The 23,725-nt window shown below is 38.0% G+C and overlaps 3 protein-coding genes across 4 annotated transcripts; 2 read left to right on the top strand and 1 right to left on the bottom strand.

Annotated features, from left to right (window-relative positions):
- Window positions 1-2,396: 2,396 nt before the first annotated feature.
- On the top strand, window positions 2,397-5,648 carry LOC113765247. Its single transcript, XM_027309362.1, has 4 exons — window positions 2,397-3,787; window positions 3,916-4,142; window positions 4,760-4,963; window positions 5,220-5,648. Exons 1-4 carry the CDS (start codon window positions 2,464-2,466, stop codon window positions 5,349-5,351), a joined length of 1,887 nt encoding a protein of 628 aa, XP_027165163.1. The 5' UTR covers window positions 2,397-2,463; the 3' UTR covers window positions 5,352-5,648.
- On the bottom strand, window positions 5,535-7,607 carry LOC113765248 (TOG array regulator of axonemal microtubules protein 2). The gene is made up of 5 exons (XM_027309363.1): window positions 7,275-7,607; window positions 7,024-7,130; window positions 6,664-6,811; window positions 6,296-6,490; window positions 5,535-6,187 (listed from the first exon to the last, which is right to left on the bottom strand). The coding sequence occupies exons 1-5, from the start codon at window positions 7,482-7,484 to the stop codon at window positions 5,960-5,962; spliced, it is 888 nt and encodes a 295-aa protein (XP_027165164.1). The 5' UTR covers window positions 7,485-7,607; the 3' UTR covers window positions 5,535-5,959.
- A 2,397-nt stretch (window positions 7,608-10,004) lies between these two features.
- Window positions 10,005-17,165, top strand: LOC113765073. Of its 2 annotated transcripts, XM_027309122.1 has the most exons (13): window positions 10,005-10,241; window positions 10,839-11,022; window positions 11,898-11,966; window positions 12,051-12,149; window positions 12,851-12,930; window positions 13,220-14,051; window positions 14,301-14,992; window positions 15,624-15,708; window positions 15,892-15,943; window positions 16,038-16,087; window positions 16,333-16,380; window positions 16,504-16,676; window positions 16,775-17,165. In XM_027309122.1, exons 1-13 carry the CDS (start codon window positions 10,027-10,029, stop codon window positions 16,776-16,778), a joined length of 2,583 nt encoding a protein of 860 aa, XP_027164923.1. In that variant the 5' UTR covers window positions 10,005-10,026; the 3' UTR covers window positions 16,779-17,165. The 2 variants fall into 2 exon arrangements, with proteins under 2 accessions (XP_027164923.1, XP_027164924.1); XM_027309123.1 differs by lacking the exon at window positions 16,775-17,165 and having other exon boundaries at window positions 16,504-16,680.
- Window positions 17,166-23,725: the final 6,560 nt, after the last annotated feature.

The following is a 23,725-nucleotide window of genomic DNA, read 5'->3' as shown; positions in this document are numbered from 1 at the left end:
CACACCACATGGCCAACTTTCAAGGGTAAAAATGCCAAACCACTTATCTGTTGACCAAAACCAAAATGTAAAGGACGAATACTTCCCAAAATTCTTCTTCTTCTTCATTTCAACCAAACCCAAAAGCTGAGCTTCATCTCCATGGCAGAACCGCCACGCGGCGGTTCTTAACTTTCCGGTAGAGGTAGTTTACGAGTCGTTGAAGCAGATGCAGTATGGTTTTGAAGAGGGTTGCTCTCCGGTTTTAGTGATGAAGAAACGACACTCCATGAACAGGAGAAATGCACTGAGCAAAAAAGAGAAGTCAAGATTTGATGGACTTGGATGATAATAATAATAATAATAATAATGTATTGGTTTTGGAAGATTTAGGCACTGACTATTTGGAGGAGCTCCTTGGCGCATCCGAAAGTACATATTCTTCTTGTCCTTGGCGTCATCAGTGAATATGGCTAGACAGGGACTGAACTTTTTTTAAGTATGATTTAAATATTCATTCCCGCTTCTTTCAGCGTTGGATTAAATCTTCTTTAGATGTATTATCTTATCTAAATAGAAGAAGATGGTACTCAAGTGGCCATTGGAACACCTATTTGAACCTTCGCACATTCATGTTACCTAAAATATAAAATTGGCAATTCTTAACATGAACTGGCCGGCCACTACTCAAATTTCGGAAGTTGGTGGGTATGATGAACTCCACCACTAAATCCGAGAGTGCTTCAAAAACGACGTTGGCATCCTTGTCTGACTTGGAAATTAGCAAAATAGTTCTTTAACTCCATTTTCCTCCTAACCTTTCTCCTTATCTGCTATTTATTGGCTCTGGTAGCCACAGACACCACTCCCTTCTCCCAGAACCATCACAAACGCAAGGAATTGATGCATCAAGAAGTAGAACCATCTGATGAGGTAGGGTCGTCTCGTGGAATAGGATGATTAATCTTGATTAGTAGTTGGCTAAATAAGCCGCTACATTTCTGTGTTTGTTAGTTAGTAACTAATTGTGCTGACGTGGCAAAAACAGTTACCAATTGGACAACTACCAAGAAGGAATCGTGAATAGGAAACTAGTCAGTTTTTGACTTGTTGACTCTTTCACAGTTTTCCTGTATTCTCTCTAATTCATTTCGATACAATTCACCATTCTACCTCGAGAATTGATCTCCATTATTCATCAATTCTCTGGGGTTTAGTTCAGAGATCTTCACTTTCTTCTTGCATCAGGAATTTACATAATAAAAAAAGTACTGGAAATCTATAAATGAACACGAGATATGGGGGCAAAGGGAGCTATACCGACTCTAAAGTATCTAAAATGGTATGCTCTACTTTTGTTCGTTTTCTTGTACACGTCATAATAGAAGCTCTAAGTTCTTGGATTTTTCTCTGTATCTTGGTATTTTGGCATATCAGCTTAGCGTTTTATTCTTGGCATGGATAGTGCGCTTCTTTGGGTTATGGTTGTGGTGGTGTTCTTTTTATCTGTTCATTGGTTGTTATTTTGGTGTAGTTTCTTGGTTATTTGCTGTTTTGGGAGGAACAGAGTTCTTGTATTTGGGTAGCGGGAGAGTTCTTGCATGAAGGAGACAACTCTGTTGATTTCAGAGTCTTCGGGTAGGGAGAATGAAAGCCAGGGGAATTTAGGCAGGGGTTGGGAGCTACCCAAATGGTTCTTGGACGAATGATGCAAGCCAAAGTTCCACTGCAGGAAGCTATGTTCTGCCACAGGAAGCCATGCGTGGAATATTGCACGAACCAGGGGACGCTTGGCCCTGTTTGTTCCTGGTATGGAGAATCCTTATTCATTTATACACCGGACAGTTACGAAGATGGTGGTGTTAGCTCCTGGACCAGGCATGCCATCCCCTATCCCGCAGGTTTTGATGGTTCATCTATATTTGGTATCCTCCCTGTGGGCAACTTGCCGATTGGCCACTTGCTATTTATCAACACTGAATTGTCACAGCAGGATTCCAGTTGCTCTATAAAAGTTTATTCTTATGATCATCACAGCGAAAAGTTCCAGAATAAATCCACCTTCTGGTACACCGCAATTACAAGTTGGGGGTTCTGCCATGGAGATGAAGCTCAGCTTTTGGGTTTGGTTGAAATGAAGAAGAAGAAGAATTTTGGAAAGTATTCGTCCTTTACATTTTGGTTTTGGTCAACAGATAAGTGATTTGGCATTTTTACCCTTGAAAAGTTGGCCACGTGGTGTGCCCGTGAGATATTCCGGGCAAAAATCAGTCGAAAAAGTGAAAAGGAACTCAAATTGATCCTTTTTTATTTGCTAAGGACTAAAATTGATCATTTTCGATCTGAGGGACTAAATTTTCACATTTGCAATATGTGAGGGACTATTTGTGCAGTTGTCCCTTTTATTTTAAGACTGAATACTTGCAAATTGAATATATAATCTCCTCTCCTGCAGCTGGAGTTCTCAGCCTATCCTCCGCAGCAATGGCTGCTCTGGGAAGCGGCACCATGGCCACGGGCCTCCCCCACCCAAATTTCGCTGCCGCCACTCCAATTCTAAGGAGGACGCCTCTCAGACTTGTTTGCTCTGTTCCAGCTCCGACCCCAAGAAAGCTCACCAACAGAAAAAACTACCTCCGCCAAAAAGTCCTTAAAACCCTAACTAAACCCTACCCCAGTTCTTTTACTGTTGAATCGCCCCAAAAAAACCCAGCTATCCCAGTCGAATTGAAACAGGAACAAGTTCTAATCGAGCAATTTTCCGGCGATTCTTGCCCTGCCACTGTTTTAAATGAGCTGGAAGAGCGGGAAATGCAAGAATTTCGAGAAGCTGAAGTTCGAGAACCTGTTAAGCTGGTGGACGATAGAATTGGTAATGTTTCTAAAAATTCAATTTTTAAATATGGTTTGTGGTTAGTGGCGGCTTTTTTGTTTCAGACCATTTGTGCTGTTTGGGTATTTGGGTCAGCTGAATTTGAGGATAAAAATTCAGCCTTGGAGGTTGATGTGAATGGAAAAGGTAAATCAAACGTGAAATATCTAAGGAACACTGAATTGAGATTGGAAAATGGTGGGTTTGTTTATGTGGATGAAGATGAAATAGAGAAGAAAATTGAGGAAATACAAGTAATGGCGCGGGAGGCGAGGGCGAGGGAAAGATTGGAAAGAGAAGTTAATGGTTTTCCTGCTGGAGATAGTGAGGGAGAGGATGAGTTTGGCCAGAGTGGTATTGAGAAAGAGGTTAATGATCGACTGGCCAAAGTGAGGAGGAGGTATAAATATACTCGTGGAACAGTGCCTGTGGGATCAGTTGATCGTGTGAAGGAAAATGCGGTCAGTGAGAAGAATAATTTGGCAGGGCGACAGCCAATGGATGATGTGAAGAAAGATGGTGTGAGTGAGAAGAAAAGTTTGGGTGGGAAAGAAGTTGAAGAATCATTGATGTTTAAGAAGAAGTATAGATTTAGAGGTTTATCTAGCAAGCCGAGTGATAAACCCAAGGGTTTTACTGGTTTAGTCGATCATGGTGTTGGTAAAGAGGCAATTACTAGTGAAGGTGGTGGGGGTGAGGTGTTGATGAATGGTAGCATAGGTGGTGATGTTGCAGATTTGGTGGTTGATGTGCGCAAGCAGGACCTCTGGCCCAGTGATTTTAGAGCTGGCATGTCCATTCGTTTGGAGGATGGTGAGAAGAAACAAGTGCTGGAAGCACCTATGTTTCAAGGAACTGCTGAAAAGAAGTTAATGAAAGAAAAAGACAGAAGAGAAGCAGAAGAGAAAGTAGGCTTTGTTAAGTCCAAATCAGACGGTATTTTTCTTGAACACGTTTTTGAGATTTAAACTTACATATGAGCGCCCTTTGTGCAATTGGTGAAAGTGTGCATCATCTAGTATCCTTTTTTTTTTTTTTTGGTTCAGCAATTTTCTAAATTACAGGTCTTGCACAGGAGAGAAACCAGGGAAAGCCTCTGACAAATGCTGAGATCTCAAGAAAATCAAATATTTTGGAGAAGACTGATTTATCCAATGAACATGATGTGTTGAACAATACCGGCAATTTGAAGAGCAGAGGAACTGAGAACTACCAATCAGCCTCTAAAATTGGACAGAATAACTTAGAAAGTGTGACTGATTGTTGGTGGTTGAGGCTTCCTTATGTTCTTGTAAGTTCATTAAATATAATTATCTTGTTCGTTAGTCCTTCCTTTGTGCCTTTTACTATTATACCGTCACTTAAATTTTCTGGTTGTTTAAGGAAACCATCTATATTTTGCTCCCATGTTTAGATATTAAGAAAATAAGAATGCAAAACTGAAGTGAATTACTGTTGTTGAGAGAATGAGATTTTTTCAGATGAATCACGCTTACAGAATGTTCCTATCAACGATTTATATTAGGGTCCTTTATATCTGTCTCGGCTACTTAGGCACAAGTATTTGTGTGCTGTGTTTGATCAATAGCTGAAGTTGCTGTGCATAAGATTGTTCCCCATGTGAAAGCAATATGTAGAACAGTTTCTTCCCCAAAGAGTCATGAAGTGATTCGAGTGAGTGCAACTGATTGTTTTGCCTTCTTGTTTGATATGTCATATTTTTTCATGACATCTTTTCTACCCTGTCCTTGTAAAACAAGTCGTGAAGTTCTATTGGATGTGGAGAATAGCGTGATCATCAGGAAATACAAGAATTTGTTTGAAAAATTTTATGCAACTGATCTGCATTTTCCTCTATTTAGATGGTGGGTAAAATCTGATTTTGTTTGTTACTGCTGGTTTTTTCAGGTTATCCTCATGCAAAGAAGACTTGATGGTAATGGTGTAGAACAAGGCCTATATACTTTGAGCAGTCCTTATGCAGAGAACGACTCATCTCACATGGTTACTTTTGAAGATCGTAGTGATGCAACCAACTTCTGTTATCTGGTGCAATCCTTCTTTGAAGATCTTGAAGATTTTACTGCTGAAATTGTTCCCTTATCAATCGAAGTAAGAACCTTGAGCTGATCTTACTAGCCAATGAATCCTGCTTCGTTAACTTCTTTGATTTCTTTTTTTTTTTTTTGTTCTCTATGCTTTGTACTATTTAAGTCCCTCTTTTTTCCCCAAAAGAAAATCCATGTATTGCGAAGTGTGAGTTATCCTGAAAATGGCAGTGAAAAAGTGTTCTACTTCACCTAAAATTATATTCACGAACCTGAGTCTTACAATTCTGCAGCTAATATATGTGTATTACCCTTTTCAGGAACTCAAAGAACGAGTCAGTTCTCATACTTTGAAAGTAATTGTGGTGAAGAAGGGGCAGCTGAAGCTTTATGCTGGGCAACCGCTACCAGATGTGGAGATGGCCTTGAGGTCTCTGGTTGGACAAAATTGAAAGTAACTATGGTCCTACAAAACCAGATAGGATGACAAAAGAACCTTCGTTCTGCGGTGCAAATTTTCGTGGAGTGGTAGTGGTGGGAGTTTGCAACTGCTGATGCAGAAAAAAGATTACATTTTGATATGGTATTAGAAATGGAGAGAAGTACTTTCTTCTGTTCTTTTTTTTTTTTTTTTTTTCGCGGGTATGTTTTTTGATATACTGGCTACGTTACAGTTATTTAAGCTTATAAAAAGTGAGAGAAGGTAATAAAACAAAAGCTAGCCAACCTCTATTCTTTTGTCGCTTCAATGAGCACTTCATTTCTTCGGATGACTAGCAAAAGGCGTCAACTGTATTGACTTTTTAGCTCAACTGCCTCATAAATACCAAAAATTCTCTTGAAAGCCAAAAGAAGTGTCGACAAGTAGCCTTATTGCTAAACATGTTTGCGCCATCTGCATGGTCAATACTTCTTCGCCTTAATCATTTCCCTCGCACAACAATCTTGAAAACCTAGCATTCACATGCAGGAATACAAATATATGGTTCCTCCAACTGCTAACGGTACTACTGCCACCTTTTGCTACTACACTACTTAGCCAGTAGTGATATGAGTATTGCTAAGAAACAAGTTTAATCATAGCTTGTGCATGAATAGCTGGGAGATTAGATTGGCAAAAGCTTTGCCATTCCTGCTGCTTCTCTTCTTCATTTTCTGTAAGAGCTTCATACGCCGAAGCAACAATGGCTCGAGCTGCTTCTCTTGCTTCAGGAAGCCTATCATTCAGCAATTCAGCAGCAGTTTGTATCAAAGAAACCAACCCAAATTCTTTCATTCCTTCCGGTTCCTAAGATTGATATTACATAATAAAGCACCATGTCACCATTATGAAAAAACCCTTCATAGTTGTAATCTAAAAGTAGAGCTTTTTTTTTTTTTTGGCATATAACCGTACCAGCTTGGAGACACAGCGTGAGATTGAAATTGCGGCTTTTGCTCTGATCCTTAGGTTTGAATGGCTAACATAGGTTTTGAGCTTACGGAGCAAAGGCAAAGGGGTCATGGACTCTACCATTGCCTTCACTGCATTGTCTGCTTCTTCACAAACAAACTTTTTATCTTGTGAAGCTTTGAGCAGCAGCTGCAAAAGCTGTAAGTTGACCAAAAAGCAGTCCAACTCTTCATGAGAGCACTTTTACACCAATATGGCAGAGGGAATGAAAGTTAAGTTACAGATTGCGGCCACTCTTAAGAGCCAATTCAGTCTAAGTAAAACAAATATAATTCGAAAACCAAGATTAAAAATGAGACTAAGATGCAAACCAGCCGGTCAAATGCATCAGATGTGGAGGGTTCCAGCAACTTATCACTGAAGGCTGTGAAGATATCAGATGAAGTCATGATAGAAGTCTTGCAAAGAGCACTTCTTGGGTTCTTCATTGCCTTCGCTGTCACCAACATAACTCTATCCCTATATTAGTACAAGATCTGCATTAGCACAATCTCGTTTCTCAGTCCCTTTTTTCTTTTTTGGTTGGGGGAGAGGATGGTTGAGAGAGAAGAATTAAGCCCTTGTTCTAAATCAAGGAACGAAGGCCCTTAAAGTCACGTCGGGTCCTCCAATGCTCAGTGCATATTTTAGGACAAACCTATGAATTAGGCAGGAAAAAATGAGAAACTTACAAGATTGGCAGCAGGAGAATGGAATGATACAGAGCGAACCGCCTAGCATCATTTAATGATTCACAAACCTTCACCCAATCTTTTGATTCCAATCCTTCAATAAGTCCCTGAATTTCAACAAAAGTCAAAGGGGATCCATCAAAAACCAATCTTTCCTCTCAGAATTCAATTAAAACGTCTGTAGAACATTCAATGATATACTCAAACGAAAAGCCAATTTTTCGAAAAGCAGGTAGGGAGGTTAGGACTACTCGGACTTCGGCTTCTGGGTCAGCAATAGGTTTGAGATTTTCAGAAGGGATATAATCAACGGAGGCATCAGCAGTTGCCTGTGGAGGTTTATTTTCATCATTTACTCCATAATCAGGCTGTTGTTTCTCGGCTGTGACTGCAATTTTGGCCTGCTTTTTTGGTCTTTCTGATGGGATTGGTAAATCATCATCAGGAGGTCTCAGCGCCATGTTTCAATCAAGATCGATAACAGAATTTCACGGATGAATTAAGGGGGTTCTTGAAAAGATGACCTTAGGAAGAGAGATTGGAAGATAGAGTTCTTAGATGATGGGGTCTGACCACCATTTCAAGAAGCGCTACTTCAATTGAAGGAGATAGTGCAACGGTCATTTCGATTTTGAATTTTGAGGCTAAGGTTGAAAAACAAGCAACTTTAGGCACACTTTTGCTAACGGTTACTTTATTTGTTCTCTTTTTTAAGATATTAAATATTGAAAGTTATCAAATACAAACAGTCTATAACAAAAGACTACTAATATCTTCAAATTTTTCATGCTAGATCACAAGCTATTATGATTACAGTAGTTTTATGATAATATAAATCCCTTAATACTAACTCAGACATCAATCCTTTTTTTTTTTTGTTTTCCTTTAGGAAGATTAAGAAAAAGAAAAAAAAGATAACTCGTAGCCAAGTGAATTTTAAAAAATGCATATATGACAAGCATAACAAATAAGTTTTGACCACAATGAAGGACCAAAAGAACAACGGGAAATGAAAAAGGATAGCTCCTACCAGCCCTCACTTAGGCACTAATCGTGTATTAGTTTGAAACAGGTTTTTTTTTTTTTTTTTTTTGCTTTTTTTTTTTTTTTTATTTTGATAAAAGAAGATATTATTAACCAAAATTGCTTAACAAAGTTGAGTGAAGAATTCCGTTAGGTTTGAAATTTTAGCATAAAAAACTAAATTCATATGCCACTTTAGTGATACCCGTTTGGAAGCCAAGTTTGTCTGCTACAAGTTTTTTAAAAATTTTAGCTACAGTAACTTTAAAAAACTTTTCAGAGTTTTTAAACTATACACTTCAAAATATTCAAAAAAAAAACACACTTCGAAAAATTTTTAAAAATTTCTACAGTAATTTACAGTAAAATTTTATATAAACACCTAAAAAACTCACCGTGCAAACGGGGTTACATCAACATATTTTGCTTCTAGCGTGGAATTATAGGCCACTAGTTGACAATTCCTTCATGAGCTGCTATCGTCAGAAAAATTGCATGGTAGGCCATTTTTGACAGAAAAATTTGCGTGGTGCCATATCCATCGGTCCTTGACTTGGCTCTTAGGAAAAGAAAAACCTGTAATGATAGCAGCTTCCTCCTCCAGTCCAGAAAGAGTTGATCGAGTAAATCAAACTTCCAGCGGTTCTTTCTTATTAGTAAAGCAATAATTGAAACTCATTAGCGTAATAATTGTGCCTTTTATTGGGTGTTTGTCAACTTCAAAGAATAAAAAGTATTAGTCAATTTTACAATCACGAGGGGTGGAAGCGCATGTCCGTTGCTCCTCTTTCCAGTTTCGAAAGGAAACGTTGTTCACTCACAAAATAAAAAAAATAAAATCCATGTATTATTGAGAGTTAAGAAGGAATCAAATGCCAATATTTTAAAAGAGCGAGGTTAAATCACGAGAATGTTTATGTGCAAGGAGTAATAACAGCATAGGTTTGTCTAATGAGTGCCTTATCAACGCTTAAGATAAGTTTCACATGTGAGTGTGTTTGGATGGTAAATTATTTGAGATAATTTTGTGAAAAAATACTGTAGCACTTTTTAAATATGGTGTATGTGAGATAAAAAGATGATTGAAAAATGTATTGATGATGCAAGTAAATTAGTGTGTGTAAATAGGTTATAAATAAGGTGTAATAATATACAATCCAAACACATATTTTTGAAAGAATAAAAGCTAATTCGCGTTAGTGTCTGATATGCACTAAAATGTTTCAAAGTAATAAAGTAGTACTAGTGTGTGTCTTGAATATCGAGATAGAAATACTAGAATGACCCATACAAATTGGCTCGATTGATAAAAACGGATCATTTTTTAGCAAAAGGTCATGTATTTGAATCTCACTATCGTATAAAAGGTGTGTCGTTGGGTGATACGTAAGAATCCTGGTAAACGACTGGAAGTTTAATCTTATGATAGTGATCGAAGCCGAATCCATCCAAATTTTTTCTTATTTTAAAAAAAAAAAGTATTTAAATGATCAATGTGTGTTTGCCGGTTTAAGCGGTAAATTGTAGTACTGTATTAAATTAAACGAGTGCCCATCAATACATAATAGAAAAATCCTACCAATGCTTGAAACAACCGGCGTTTCTGTATGTCGTTTTGACTTTTGAGTAAGAGCCTTTTGGTAACTACAAGTCCTCTCGCCAAAATGGCCCGTTAATTTCGTTTCGGTCAAGGGGGAAAAAAAAAATCCCGAGGAAGATTTCCATTTCTCTTCTCAGTTCTCCCAAATTTCATAGAGGAGGCCATTTGTCTCCAAGAAAGAATGGCATCAATCCAAACAATCCTGAAACTTCTCCATGACCAAACACTAACCATTTTCACACACCTCACGCACTAGATATAATAACATGGAAACACACTACCCTAACGCTACTCTCACTAGGCAGCACCACCATCAACGGACGGTTCAGAATCAGAGACCTTACAGCCACAGCGGAGGAGGACCAAGCCCTAGCATTGAAATGCCGAAACAGCCTTCCCATACGCCGTCCGATAATGACCAGAGCAGCGCCAGTGAGCTCCGGGCAGCGGCACTGGATTGTAATCTCACTTCCCTTTGTGACCACATCCAATTGGAAGGTTTCAATAATGGCGCTTTCTCAGACGTCATCGTGCATGCCATGGGGTCCACTTACCATCTCCATCGCTTAATTCTATCTCGTAGCTCTTACTTCAGGTCCTTGTTCTTCCTACTCTTTTTTATTGTTTATAGACATAACTGCTGTTGCATGGTGGGAATCGTGTAATTTTAGTCTGAATTCGTGAAAAGATGTAGTAAAGTTCATATCTTTTAGCTAGAATCATGAAATTAGAGTTCTCTGGAGACTAATTTTAGGAGGAAATTTCTGTTGGGAAGGTGTTTTAATGATTTGGTTTCTTTCTTAAACCCATTATTGTTTGATAGGATGCCAGTGAGTCTAACCATGCTGAACACCGCAATGCTCAACCTTGGTGTGATTTTAAGATTGTCTTCGAGCTTGGGTCAATTATCATTTGAGCTGAGCTTATGTATACAAGTTGTAAACTTAATGAATTTGTGCTTCTTTTTTTTTTTTAAAGCATTTTTGAGGTTGTGCTTAAAAGGTTGATGAAGAGTAAACCTTGTTGCAGCTTGGTTTGATTAGTTGAATCTAGCAAGCATGACTTGCTGCCTCTTGCTTTATGAACTTGGTTGCTGTGCTTGTATGCAAGAAAAAACATTCCTTCGATAGATGTATGTTGAATGCCTCATGTCTTGGATCACAGTTGTTTGTTTTTGTACTTTGAGCTGCAGAAACATGCTTCAGGGACCCTGGAGAGAAGCTAATGCGCCAATCTTGACCTTGCATGTTGATGATAGCAATGTAAATGGGGAGGCTATCTCAATAGCTTTGGCATATCTCTATGGACATCATCCTACGCTTACGGATAATAATGCATTTCGAGTTCTTGCAGCTGCATCCTTTCTTGACCTTCAGGTACTTATTAATTCATGGGATCTAGTTATGGTTATTTAAGAAATTATTATCTGCGACATGTTTAAGCATCCATAATCTCTGGAAACAAGATGTCTGGGGTTATCGACTAAGTTGATATTGAGAGCTGTGCTTTGGTTTTAAGCATTAAATAATGCTTATGTTCTGCTTTCTAGTAAGTTAGCTTAGCAAATTTACTAAATTGATATGAACCATAGAAACTGTATGTGGTACTTGTTACCCAATTCACTTGTATTACTCATATACACAAGGATGAGCATTGGCACACTGATAAGATCTCTGCAGTGTGATGAAAGAAGTCATAATTTTAAGCTGTGGAACCAGCTTCTGCTTTCACTCCTTCGAGACCTGTTTATTGGTTCTATTGACCATTATTATGGAGGGTCCAGATTGGGCTTCTGGTTGATGGCTGGGCTTCCTTAGTTTCAATATTCAAGTATGGTTTGTGTTTCTAGCCATATCCTTTGATAGGGCAAATGGTCATTTTTACCAATCCAGCTGAGTTCCTTGTCTTTCCCTTTCTTGAATCTGTTGCATGTTTCTTGGCTTATCTCCATGTGAACCTGTGATCATCTTTAGCAGTCTTCTGGTGGATGTACTGAATTGTGCTGTCATAAGTCAATGTTAATCAAGTAAAATGAGATTGAATTTTCGGGTATTTGGTTCTGATCTGACTGTCAGATCAAATTATTTATCTCTCTCTACACAACACGAGTTTTGGATAACCTGAAAGTTAATCTTGTATCTGTCAAACTGTTAGCATGTTTATTTGCTCTTCTGAACGTGTGTGCACATCTTCCTGGTGACTTTTCCACCTCCCTTGCATGCCATAGTAACCCTTGATGTTTTACATGCAGGATTTGTGTGCATTCTGCACAGATTTCATTGTGTCTGAATTGTGGACTTCAAACTTCTTAGCATATCAGGTTTAAGATTTCTGGTCATGATCTCTATCTTTTCATCATCAACATGTGCTTATTTGATACTATTAACTTGGACTTCTCAACTAGGTATTTGCAGAGAGCCAGGATTATGGTATATATGGAGAACGAGTTAGGAACGCTTGTTGGGGTTACCTATGTCAAAGTGGTGCCATAGAACTTAAGGAGGTGACAACTGGAAATGCCTGTAACACCGTGACATATGATGTTTAGAGAATTTTTTTCTCGAACTACCTTTTGAACATGCAGCTTAATTCCCTAACTGATGTATATTATTGGAGAAATTGTTTGAAATTCGTAACATGGAATAGCTAATTCTCTTGAATGACATGTGCTTCAAAAATTCATTAGTGTGTTTTCAGGATGAAGGGGCTAATTTGAAAGACTATTAGCATGAGTAGGTTCTTGGAATCTTGCTAGAGGAAGAGTACTAAGTTTCCCATATTGGAAATGGATAATATGTTTATTTTATGTTTTGTATTTTTACTTGTAAAGAAACTGACAAAACCTTGATTTCCTTAACTATGTCACCTTCTTGAAAGCAGACACTAATTGCATAGGTTTCTCAGAGTTTTTGGGAAAGCACATAAGTCTGCGTGATTATAGATCATGAATTAAAAGGATATTTAAGTAAATCACAATATGATTTTTTTTCAAACAGTATTGGAATAATGCTATTGTGGATTTTGGCTTAATACTTGAACATTTCTATACTGTGATGATGGAAACTGTTTTTGCATGCATTGTTTCTTCTTGTGAATGATGTTTTATCTATGCCTTTTGCAACTCAGAATCTTTTCTGATTTCATTCTATGCATATAACGATGACAATACTGATAGTCTCTTACCTAATCCTCTGAATAAGACAGGTGCTGCCTAAGCTATCCTCTCAAACTTTGCATGCCCTGTTGACTTCCGATGAATTATGGGTGCCCAGTGAAGAAAAAAGGTGAGGAACTATTCTTTTGATTTGAATTTCAAGATTGAATCACTCGTTTGGGTATACAATGAATCACCACTCATCTAGAAGCATAGATTATAAGTAAACTAACACCTCGTATTTCCTGTTCTTGTGCTGGCTGGATTGTTTTAAATAAGCCTAAACAATCAAACTCCGTGATGGTGGTGCAGCAAAATTGAAGAGCCATATTGGATTAATAACGAATCTAAATGCTAAAAAGTGTATGTTTTCACCAGGTTTTAATAGACTAACAGTTAACATCCCTGTTGATGAAAAGGTTTGAACTGGCATTATATGCTCTCCTTGCAAAAGGTGCTCTTGGCAAGGTGGAGAACGAAGACTCTGGAAATTGCAGTTCTGAGGTGGGAAAAGCTGATTACGCTGATGATTCTATAGGAAGTGGAAATAACTTGATTGAGGATTGCCCTAAAAGATTGGAACTTGAACTCGGGTGTATCGATTTAAAAGATGAGCACGAAGGCCAAAATGCTGCGCACAACATTTTGGTTGAGCTTGCTGATCAGGTAGTTGATTCACACTCTGAGGTTCAAAGTTGCAAACAGAAGGTTCAACAAACAGCATGTGAACAATCCAACACGGTGGCAGAATACCGTTCCAAACTTGGACAAGCATCATCAAGCAGCTCCTTTCCATATACAGGTGGTGGAACTGGGTCTTCATGTTCTTATTTTGAAATGCCAAGTGGTGTTCGTCCTTGTGGATTGGGGGGAAGTACAATGGCAATGGAAGGACCTTCTGAGGAAGATTCATGCTACCAACTGAATAATAACAGTTGGCTTCCTGGAGATGAAAGACATAGCATGTCCATGAACTTTTCTCGTGATGCAAGTCTGTCCAGCGAATGGGGAAGATGCAATATGCCTCCTCTATCATGGGGTGGTAGGACTGTTGGGCGAAGAGAGGTGAAAAGTTGCTTGACTGGGCATGATGGTCTGAGCAGGGAATATTATGATGCTTTTGTCAGTATATTTGAAGCTGGCACTCTTTTATATTGCAATATGTCTTTTGAAGCTCTTCTAAGTGTCAGAAGGCAGCTTGAAGAAATGGGATTCCCTTGCAAAGCTGTGAATGATGGGCTTTGGCTGCAGGTTTGAAACTGAAATCTTGCATATTTTGTACATGTATCTTGATGATGCAAACATCTGATTTGTCTGATATCTCCTTGCTAGTTTGACATAGAATTTTGAATTAAAAATGTATAACCTGCCAAACGTGAGAGGCTATTTGCTGAACAAACAGTTGCACTTCAACAGAATATTTCACCTATCTTGTGCAAAGATTTTGCTATTCTTTACTTTCCTGAAAGCTAGTAGTCACTTGTTTCTCTATTCTTTCAGATGCTACTAAGTCAGCGAGTTCAAGAAATTGGAGCTGAGACATGCAAAAACTGTTGCCTTACGAGTATGGTATGTGCATGTAGGCAACCATATGGATATCCTTGTAGTGTTCCAGCTACTGGGTATTACATGCAAGGTCATGACCAGAGTAATCCATCCAGTGATATTGGAAACGTGTTTGTTACTGGTTCTGTTCAGGGGGAAGGAAATGGCCACTTCAGGCCTGTGCGTGTACATATTCGAGGACCTATTGATGGGCTTGCTGGTATTGGACGAGGAACTACATGTGTGCCAGCAGCTGCATGGACTCCAACACGTTTTGTTTTTTCTCGCGTACCATTTGGTATGGGTAGCCGGAACTGTCAGCAATCTATCGGTAATGATGATCCAGAGAATAGAGCTGAGCAAAATGGAGACCTTGCTGGGGATGGTTTGACAGCATTGGTTGGGCTAAGTCAGGGAGGAAGTCATATGGGTAATATTCATGGGGAGCAGATACCAAGAGATTATGAAACAGAATTACAAAGCAGACTGGTAGATTCCTCTGTGACTGGGCCAAGTACTAGTGGTAGGCATATGCAAATGCTGGATTCTTCTGAGCATGATATTGGAATTGAGTGGCAAAGCACGAACAATGGGATATCATTGGACATGAAGACACCTCTAAGTCACTTCCCTCCCTTCCGCTTTGCGTGAGTAATTATTCTTTATGACTATACATTTCGCTAATTGGACAACTGCATACATGTTCAAATGGCTTCTTTAGTAGATTTTTGCAACACTGTTTGCGGGTTCAGATGTTTGATACATCTAATTGATATTGGTGTTGCACTGCCTGCAATAAGCTCGTATCTCCACTTAAACATGGAAACTGTTTGTTACTGCTTCTTCCAGAAATATGAATGAGATCATGAACTAGATTTTATTTCAATGAGGTCTAAAACTGATATAGATGGAAGGATAACTACCCCTTTCAGGTGTGTCTCTGGCCCTATGACATTATGACACATCGCATATATTTTCTATAAAGACACAGTTATTGGGCCTTTCCTTTTTTAGATAATTTTTCAGCAGGGGAAGGGCAGGAAGGAAGAGGCAGGAATGAAGGGAAATGGAGAATGAGAGTTGATCCTTTTTTCTGAGATGAGGAACCATGATCCTAAACTACTGGGTCCTATCCAATTCTCAGGGGAAAAAAAACTAATTTAACCACAAAAATTAGCAGACACCATGGCGGCTTTTTTTTTTTTTAATTAATGAATATTTTCTGCAGTTCTTTGATGCTTGACCTCCCCTTTGATTCTTCTGTTTCCCACCCGACAGGGTTGAGTTTCAGGATGTACACAGGCTGGGTGATGGTCAAGTGAAGCACTCTCCAGAAGTCTTTTATGCTGGTTCGTTGTGGAAGGTATCTGCAATTCCAGTTCTTTTGTAAATGTATGTCAGATGACAACTCCTCCCCCCCCCCCCCTCTTCCCCCTCTCTCTCTCTCTCTCTCGCAGTTGTAGGTCCATTGTGATACTTCACACATATTTGTATCATTTCCTCACCTTTTTTTTTACTCGCTTTTTTGGGTGTCATGAATTAATAGGTGAGCGTTCAGGCTTTTAGTGATGAAGACCCTCAAGGGCGGAGGACCCTGGGTAATTTTCCCCATGCTTCATATTAATAACTTCTACTCTTGATAGCTTTTATCTCCATCGTTCAGGTCAAGTTTTTAAATTCTTTTGAATTCAGGACTTTTCCTTCATCGGCGGAAGGCTGAGATAGCTGGTACAGTGAGAAAGGTCAGCCTTTTTCCTAGGTGGTTAGAACATGACATGGTTTCTTTGAGTGATTACATTGAGCTTCATAGAACATGTGCTTGGGAAAAGTCGTATAATGTGATGGATTATCCTATTCGTGGATTATGTTTTCTAATTTGCTGGAGTTCGTGGAAGGCCTTTAGAGTATCCAAACTTTGCTCTTCCCTTGTGGTGTTTTCTTCCACTTAGCTTTCAAGCTAGCCTCGTTTTCTTTTATTGTTTTTCAGGTCCATATGTATGTTGATTCTCGTGAAAAAGTCACTGCTAGATACCAGGTGAAATTTGATAGAGGACTCTCTTATCAAAATCTTCTACCTAGTTTCTTTTAGATATGACGCTCTGCAAGAATATTGTGTTAACAAATGTGGTGTCTTCTAACTTTACCTTTCTTGAGCCAGTTGATATGTCCATCAAAGAGAGAAGTAATGGTCTTTGGAAGCTTTAAGCAAACAGGAACACTTTTGCCCAAGGCGCCCAAGGGATGGGGCTGGCGTACGGCTTTGCTGTTTGATGAGCTTGGTGATCTTCTGCAGAATGGGGCGCTGCGGGTTGCGGCTGTTGTACAGCTTATGTAAGGAAGCTTGGGTAGATAAACTGCAATTCTTGATCATTTTGGATATCTGAGTCCTACCATGAAAGTTGACTGACAACACTGTGTTCTGTGTTCAGATGAAACTCAGCTTTGCAGTGCGAGGACTGCAGTTCGGAGCTTTGTCAGAACTTTTAACAAGAAGCTAAATCTTTATCGCAAGAGTTTTACAAAGGCCAACCAACATTGGACTGGAAACACAGAAAAAGTTCTTACTTGTTTTCGGAAGTTATTTAAGCGTGCTGCTGGAAGAAATATACATCCAATACTTGAAACATAATTAGCCCATTGTGAAGGGGTAATGTGTATTTTGAGCTATCTTTATCAACATATAATTAGCTCATTGTGAGGCTGATAATGAATGCTGAATTAGTAAATGATATTAAGCGTTATTGTCGATAGAGATTCGAATCTTCTATTAAAACCCGTGCCATTATTATCTATGTTGTAACTGATATAGTTGTTGTTCTACTCTTATTACTTCTTATCGTCCTGTTTTATGTTCCTTTTTCCTATGAAGGAAGGAACAGCTGCGAGTGTGTTTGGATTATATATTATTTTCTCCTTATTTATTATATACACTGACTTACTTGCATCATCAACACATTTTTCAATCACTTTTTTATCTCACATATATCACATTAAAAAAAGTGTTACAGTATTTTTTCACAAAATTATCTCAAATAATTTAATATCCAAACACACTTTTATTTCATGGTTCTAGTAACTAGATGGATGTTATATGACAGTAGTAGTATTTTATACGAATCTCGGCACGCATCAAGAGGAAGCTGATTTTTCCTTTTCAGCCGGATGAATCCTTCCAGGATTATCTGTTCCTCTATTCTAGCTTTTAGTATGGCATTTTTCCTGTTTGGATACCAAATTATCTCAAAGAATATTTCGATTGCATCATAAACACATTTTTCAATCCACTTTTTCATATTTCTAACCCCAATTTTATCTCACGTACGTCGCATCATAAAAAGTGCTACAATAATTATTTCAAATAATTTCTATCCAAACTTTCCTGTGATAAATACTAGTGTTGCAAGTCTGAGGCCTGCTACCAGTGGAAAAACTTTGGTAAGGCCGAGCGAGCTGTCATGTTCAGATCAGATATTTGGGAGGCGTGTTCGAGTTCTTCTTTTTTGCCTTGTAAAACGCATCAGTCAGATTTCCCATGTTCTGTTTCCATTTCGTCTTCCTGAATTCTCAGATGCTTTCAAACAACTTACTAATTGATTGCACTGTTAAATGCTGCTCCTACTATGGAAATGCATTCAATTATTGCTGGTGGGTTCCTGGAGTTGCGATCGAATGTGGTCCTCCTGCGGGTTTCCTCAGAAAAAAAACAAAAGATTTTGTGATCCTGCTGGAAACACCTGCGTCCAGTATTGTCATATCCTAGCATGCCTACTCCTATCACCACGGGAGTATATTTTTTAAAAAAGAAAAAAAAAAGTACTGTGATAATTTGATATATATATATATATATATATTAAAAGAATGATTCACAAATATATTTATGAAAATATTATAAAAAAAATTGCAAAACAAACAGGGCAAAATAAAAATAATTGGTGGAAGAATATTCTACGCACAAATGGTGACAAGCAGAAGTGCCTAGGTAAAGTCTTAGTCGAGCTGGCATCATTGGAATCTATAATTGGGCAGTTTGTGGCCAATTTGATCTGGACTTTCTTCAATCAATGGATAGGGTCAAGAGGGATGAGCTGGTCCCTCCTGACATTTACTGAAAGTTGATGTGCTCTCCATCATTTTAGCTTAGCTTAGCTTGGCTTTGGGATTCACGGAGGGTATTGGGCAAATAAAATATTGGCGTCTTGTGCATTGTTGTTCTTGGCATTTTGCCATTGGCGTTCCAGAATTTGTCCTTTTTTTTTTTTTTTTGGTTGATGGAAAAGTGTGGACGCACCTCACTCATGATTCATGCACAAGACTCTAATAATCTAAATAAACAAATGGTGGCAGCGGACAAAGCCACCGTGAGATTTTGATATCATATAATTATGGGACAGTAAAAAGGCACATTTACCCGCTACTATAGCCACATGACATCCTGCTAAATCACGTGCTACATTGCGCATTGGAAATCCTAAAAGCTCGCTCAATCGAGATTCTCCAATGATTGTAGAAGCTTAGCGCCACCAACAAGCTTATTTAGTTATTTTATTTTATTTTTTGGGTTTTTTTATACTATAATGACCTCGTTTGGCACTTGAATTTTTTTCCAAGTTTATTTTTTATACTATAATGACCTCGTTTGGCACTTGAATTTTTTGTCAAGTTTATCTGCTACAAGTTTTTTAAAAACTTTAGCTACAGTAACCTCAAAAAAATTTTCAAAGTTTTTAAACTATATATTTCAAAATATTCAAAAAAAAACATACTTCAAAAAATTTGTTAAAAATTTTTACAGTAAGTTACAATAAAGTTTTAGACAAACACCCAAAAAACTCACTTGCCAAACTACTTAACTTTCTCAACTGTGAAGTACAGTAAATTATTGCTCGAAATCTTTGGCGCTGTCATCAAAGATAGACTATATATATATCTTACTTGGGCCATCTCAAAACAATATCCACTATTCTAGTTAAGGGTGGGCACGGGTCGGGTACCCGCCCCATTCACCATTTGGCTGACCCGACCCGCACCTTGCGGGTCAGCCATTTTCTGACCCTTACCCGCCCCGCATATCAGCGGGTACCCTATAACGGGTACCCACTGAGATAGGGTCGGATCAGCGGGTACCCGCCCAGCCCCGTTTATCATTTAATTTTTTTTTTAAAAATAATTTATACCAATTTAATTTTATATTTTACACATTCATCTAAGATTTAATAATTTTTTTTTTCTAAAAAAAGGTTTCCCACCAAGAAACAAGCATACGAAGAGAATATAAGATAAAGAAAAAAATTAAAAGAATTCAAAATCAATAAAAGTTTGAAATAAGTAGCACAATTTTTAATATATATATTCCACATTAATTAAACTTTTTTCTATAAAATATAAGATCATGACCTTTACAAATGAATCTTGTAAATAAACTATAGTCTCTCATATTTGTAATGTAATTTGTTCAATAAAATTACTTACTTAGTTCTAACTTATTATTTTATAGTGTGTGTATAAAAATAAAAATAAAAAATATATATATGCGGGGCGGATCGGGTACCCGCGAGTTTTTAATTATGTGACCCTAACCCGCCCCGCATCTTAGCGGATACCCGACCCTCTTTTGACCCGATCAAATAATAAAAATCGGATATCCTAATTTTCGGATCGGATCGGATCGGATATGACGGGTTTTCGAGTTAGCGGATAGTTTTGCCCACCCCTAATTCTAGTATAGTAGTATTTCTTTCAATGATTTATTTAATGGGCGTTCATAGGACGATCGTTAAAATATATTTTAAAAATTATAATTTTTAAAATATAAAAATAATTAAAAAAATTAAATAATTACAAGGGATGAAAGGTAAAATTAAATAGGAAAAATATATAAATGCAAGAAGCATATTAATTATTAATATTTGTGTGTGTGTATATATATATATATGATAGGTTAGATGAATACTAAGTGTGTTAACGAACATCTTAACAGCACCCTGTCAGAAAAACACTTTATTTGAATTGTTGGCTAGACGCTAAAGCATTTATATTTTTGAGGTAGTAACCGTGACACGTGACAAGGACATTATCCCTTAATTACCTATGTTTGAATCGACTGTTTCTATAAAACTTTTTAAATAAAAAAAAACTATTGTGTGGTGATTTTTTATAGTCATTTCTTGGAAAAGAAAACTTTACATTTTTTTAAAAATTACTAGTAATTGTAAAGCAACAGGTTTAAAGTCCATAAGAGGTTTCTGTTCATCATGAATCATTATTGGGTAAAATACACGCAACCCCCCTATGGTTTCGCGAAAAGACACGGAACCCCCCTATCGTTTAAAAACATACACATAAACGCCCTAAACTTCATAACTAAAGTGGAAATAGACCTATAACCGGCTGAGCGAACTACTGATGATGGGTCTGCGAGGGTCTTTTGAAAAGATCGTGAGTTTCATTCCCAAGCTACCCTTCAATTACTATATAGAAGGCACTACATATTAGGGGAGAATAGATTTGAAGCTATCAAAGAGTGAAAGGAAAAAGGGAGAAGATCTACTTCTGAATATATCGAAGTCGTCATGTCCACTTCAGCAAATTTTGGAGGAGGTTTGACAGATCTAAGGTATGAATGGTCTCGGTGCTTCTGCAAGAAAAGAGCAAAAATCAAGATCGTGGAGTCCAACAAACCCTCAAAAGGTAGGCTGTATTACATTTGTGAAGATCAATCCTGCTCCTTTTGGGCATGGTGCAATCCTCTAAGAAGGGATGGAATGGGCAATGAATGTACTAGTAAAAGTCCAGAAACAAGATTAGACGAAAGTTCTGGATTCTCTCCAAGAGTGAACAGTAATGAAGGTGTGCTGGCTGTGAACAATGGTGACATTTTGTTGGGGCTACATGCAAAGTTGAGCACGGTTGAAGGCACTGTGGGGTTGTTGAAAGTGATAATGATTTTGTCTCTTATTATTTGTTGTTTATCTCTAGTTATTGCTGCTTATAGAAAATAGTAGTTTGGTTAGTGGCAGTATAATGATGTACCAAATAATGTAATAATTTTAGTTTATGAAAAAATTCCAAATTTTGTCATGATTTGTATTCCTGTCTGAAAGAAAGATAATAACCATACAACCTATTTACTCATGAACCAACTGTAATTTGGATAGTCATAATATGATAACCACAATCCAATATATGGCATTACAAAAAAGAGCAATAATGCCAATAATGTCATTACAAAAAAGAGCATCACTTACAAAATATGTTAATCCATTATACAATGTCTGCTCTAAAGATAGCATATATACCATTACAACTTGTTTACATGGATACAAGTCCTAAAAATAACATTCCTGATTCTAATTTTTCTTAAATCTTTTGGATCGAGAACTAGGGTTGTTATCAGTAATTGCAGCAGTGCTGCTTTGTTGAGATGCTTGATGCACTGGTACTTCTCTGGTTGGGGCTGAAGTGGAAGCTGTTCTTGCCCCTCGTTGGGTATTGCTTGGAGCCTGCAACCAGAGTCAAAAATTTACTGCTGGAATAATTATCAAGAGTACATAGTGCAAGAAAAATTCAAATACTTAAATGTACCTTGTACAACTTGGATTTGGGATGAGGAGGTTCCTTACAAGTTTTCCTATTATGGCCAGCTTTTAAACATCTCTTACAGTATACTGGCAACCCCTTTTTGGAAGCTCTTTGTGGATCTCTCGGTTCATCCGGACCTCTTCTCCTAAGTTTTTTAGGTCTCCCAGGTTGTTTCTTCACAAATGGTGGATTTAACAGCTGCATTCCACTATCAATCCAGTGTTCTTTGGATGGAACAGCTCCAATGCTATAAGCATATGCCCTCAAGTATGCCTCTTTACTATAGCACTCATCGACATAGTTTTCAACCTTCATCCGCATGCTTTGAATGGCAGAAATAGCATGCACACATGGAATTCCAGTCAACTGGAATGCACCACATGAATAGCTTCTACGTTGCAAGTTCACAACGGAGGTTCTGTTGAAACCATCAACCTCAAATGATTCAATACCATCAAATACAGCAATACAATGTCTGCTCTTCTCTACACTTTTAGCTAACTTCTCAACAATGTTTGGACACAATCTGCCTCCATATTTCTCCATGCCTTGCCTCTTCAATGTCAATCGTTGCATTAACTTTCTTCTGAAAAATTCAAGAAGAGTCACAATTGGCTCGTCTCTTGCTTTTAAAATGTAGTTGTTGAAACTCTCATTTAGATTGTTGACTGAAATATCAGTCTTAGCAGCCATTCCATAATGTGCTCTAGACCACAAATGATATGGCAGCCTTTTTAACCAACCAGCAGCAGTAAGGTTCTCTCCATTTTGTGGCTGAGCTATCTCCAAAGCATTCAATGCTCTCTTGAAATCATCACCATTAGTTGCTGATGCAGTAGCCCAAAACAATTCTCTCAATTCACTGTCTTTGAACTTTGCCTTAAAATTCTCAAACAGATGCTTAAGGCAAAATCTGTGTTCTGCACCAGGAAATAGCTCCTCTATAGCATGTACCAGTCCTTTTTGCCTATCAGAAATGAAGGTATAAGGCACTACATTGCCCCTTCCAATATGAGTAATCAGTTCCTTCAAAAACCAAGTCCAACTATTATAGTTTTCTGCATCAACAATGGCAATGGCTATGGGAAACATATTGTCATTCCCATCCCTTCCAAGTGCTGCTAACAGTTGACCTCCAAAGGGCCCCTTCAAAAAGCAACCATCTAGGCCAATGATTGGTCTACAACCTGCAAGAAAGCCCTTTTTAAGAGCACCCAAGCCATAGAAAAGCCTTTGAAATGTTGCCCTTTCCTCAATAGACCTCCTGTCTATTTGTATAGCGATATGACTGTCTGGATTTGACTGTCTAACCGTGGCAGCATAATCCCACAGCCGTTCATATTGCTCCATATCACAACCTTTGATTGTCTTCCTGGCCTTCCTCTTAGTCCTGTATGCTTTTTTGCTACTTATATTAACCATGAATCTTCTTCTGGCATCATTAATAATGCCATCCAAGCTGCAATTAGGGTCATCTCGAACCTTCTCTTGAAACTTTCTGCTCAGATAAGTTGAGGTTGCATGCTTGTTAGTGTACTCTCTGCCGCAATGGTGCTCTCCCTTTAGTGTTTTGATCTGAAAAGTGTCAGTCCTATTAACTCTGCTTGCATGAATCCTCCAAGAACATCCTTTTGCACATTTGGCAGTTATCCTCCAACTGTCATTGTTGATATATAAAACTTCGTATCCCTCTCTAATGTTCTATTCAACAAGTGCTTCTCTAAATTTTGTAAAATGAGTGAATTTCTTCCCAACCTTTAATTCAAAATTTGGCTTGTTAAACTCCACTGAAGCATTGAAAT

Source organism: Coffea eugenioides, chromosome 3, assembly GCF_003713205.1.
Source record: "Coffea eugenioides isolate CCC68of chromosome 3, Ceug_1.0, whole genome shotgun sequence".
NCBI classification, from domain to species: domain Eukaryota; kingdom Viridiplantae; phylum Streptophyta; class Magnoliopsida; order Gentianales; family Rubiaceae; genus Coffea; species Coffea eugenioides.
The sequence above is the reverse complement of the archived record's forward strand: the minus strand, read 5'-3'. Positions and strand labels throughout refer to the sequence as shown.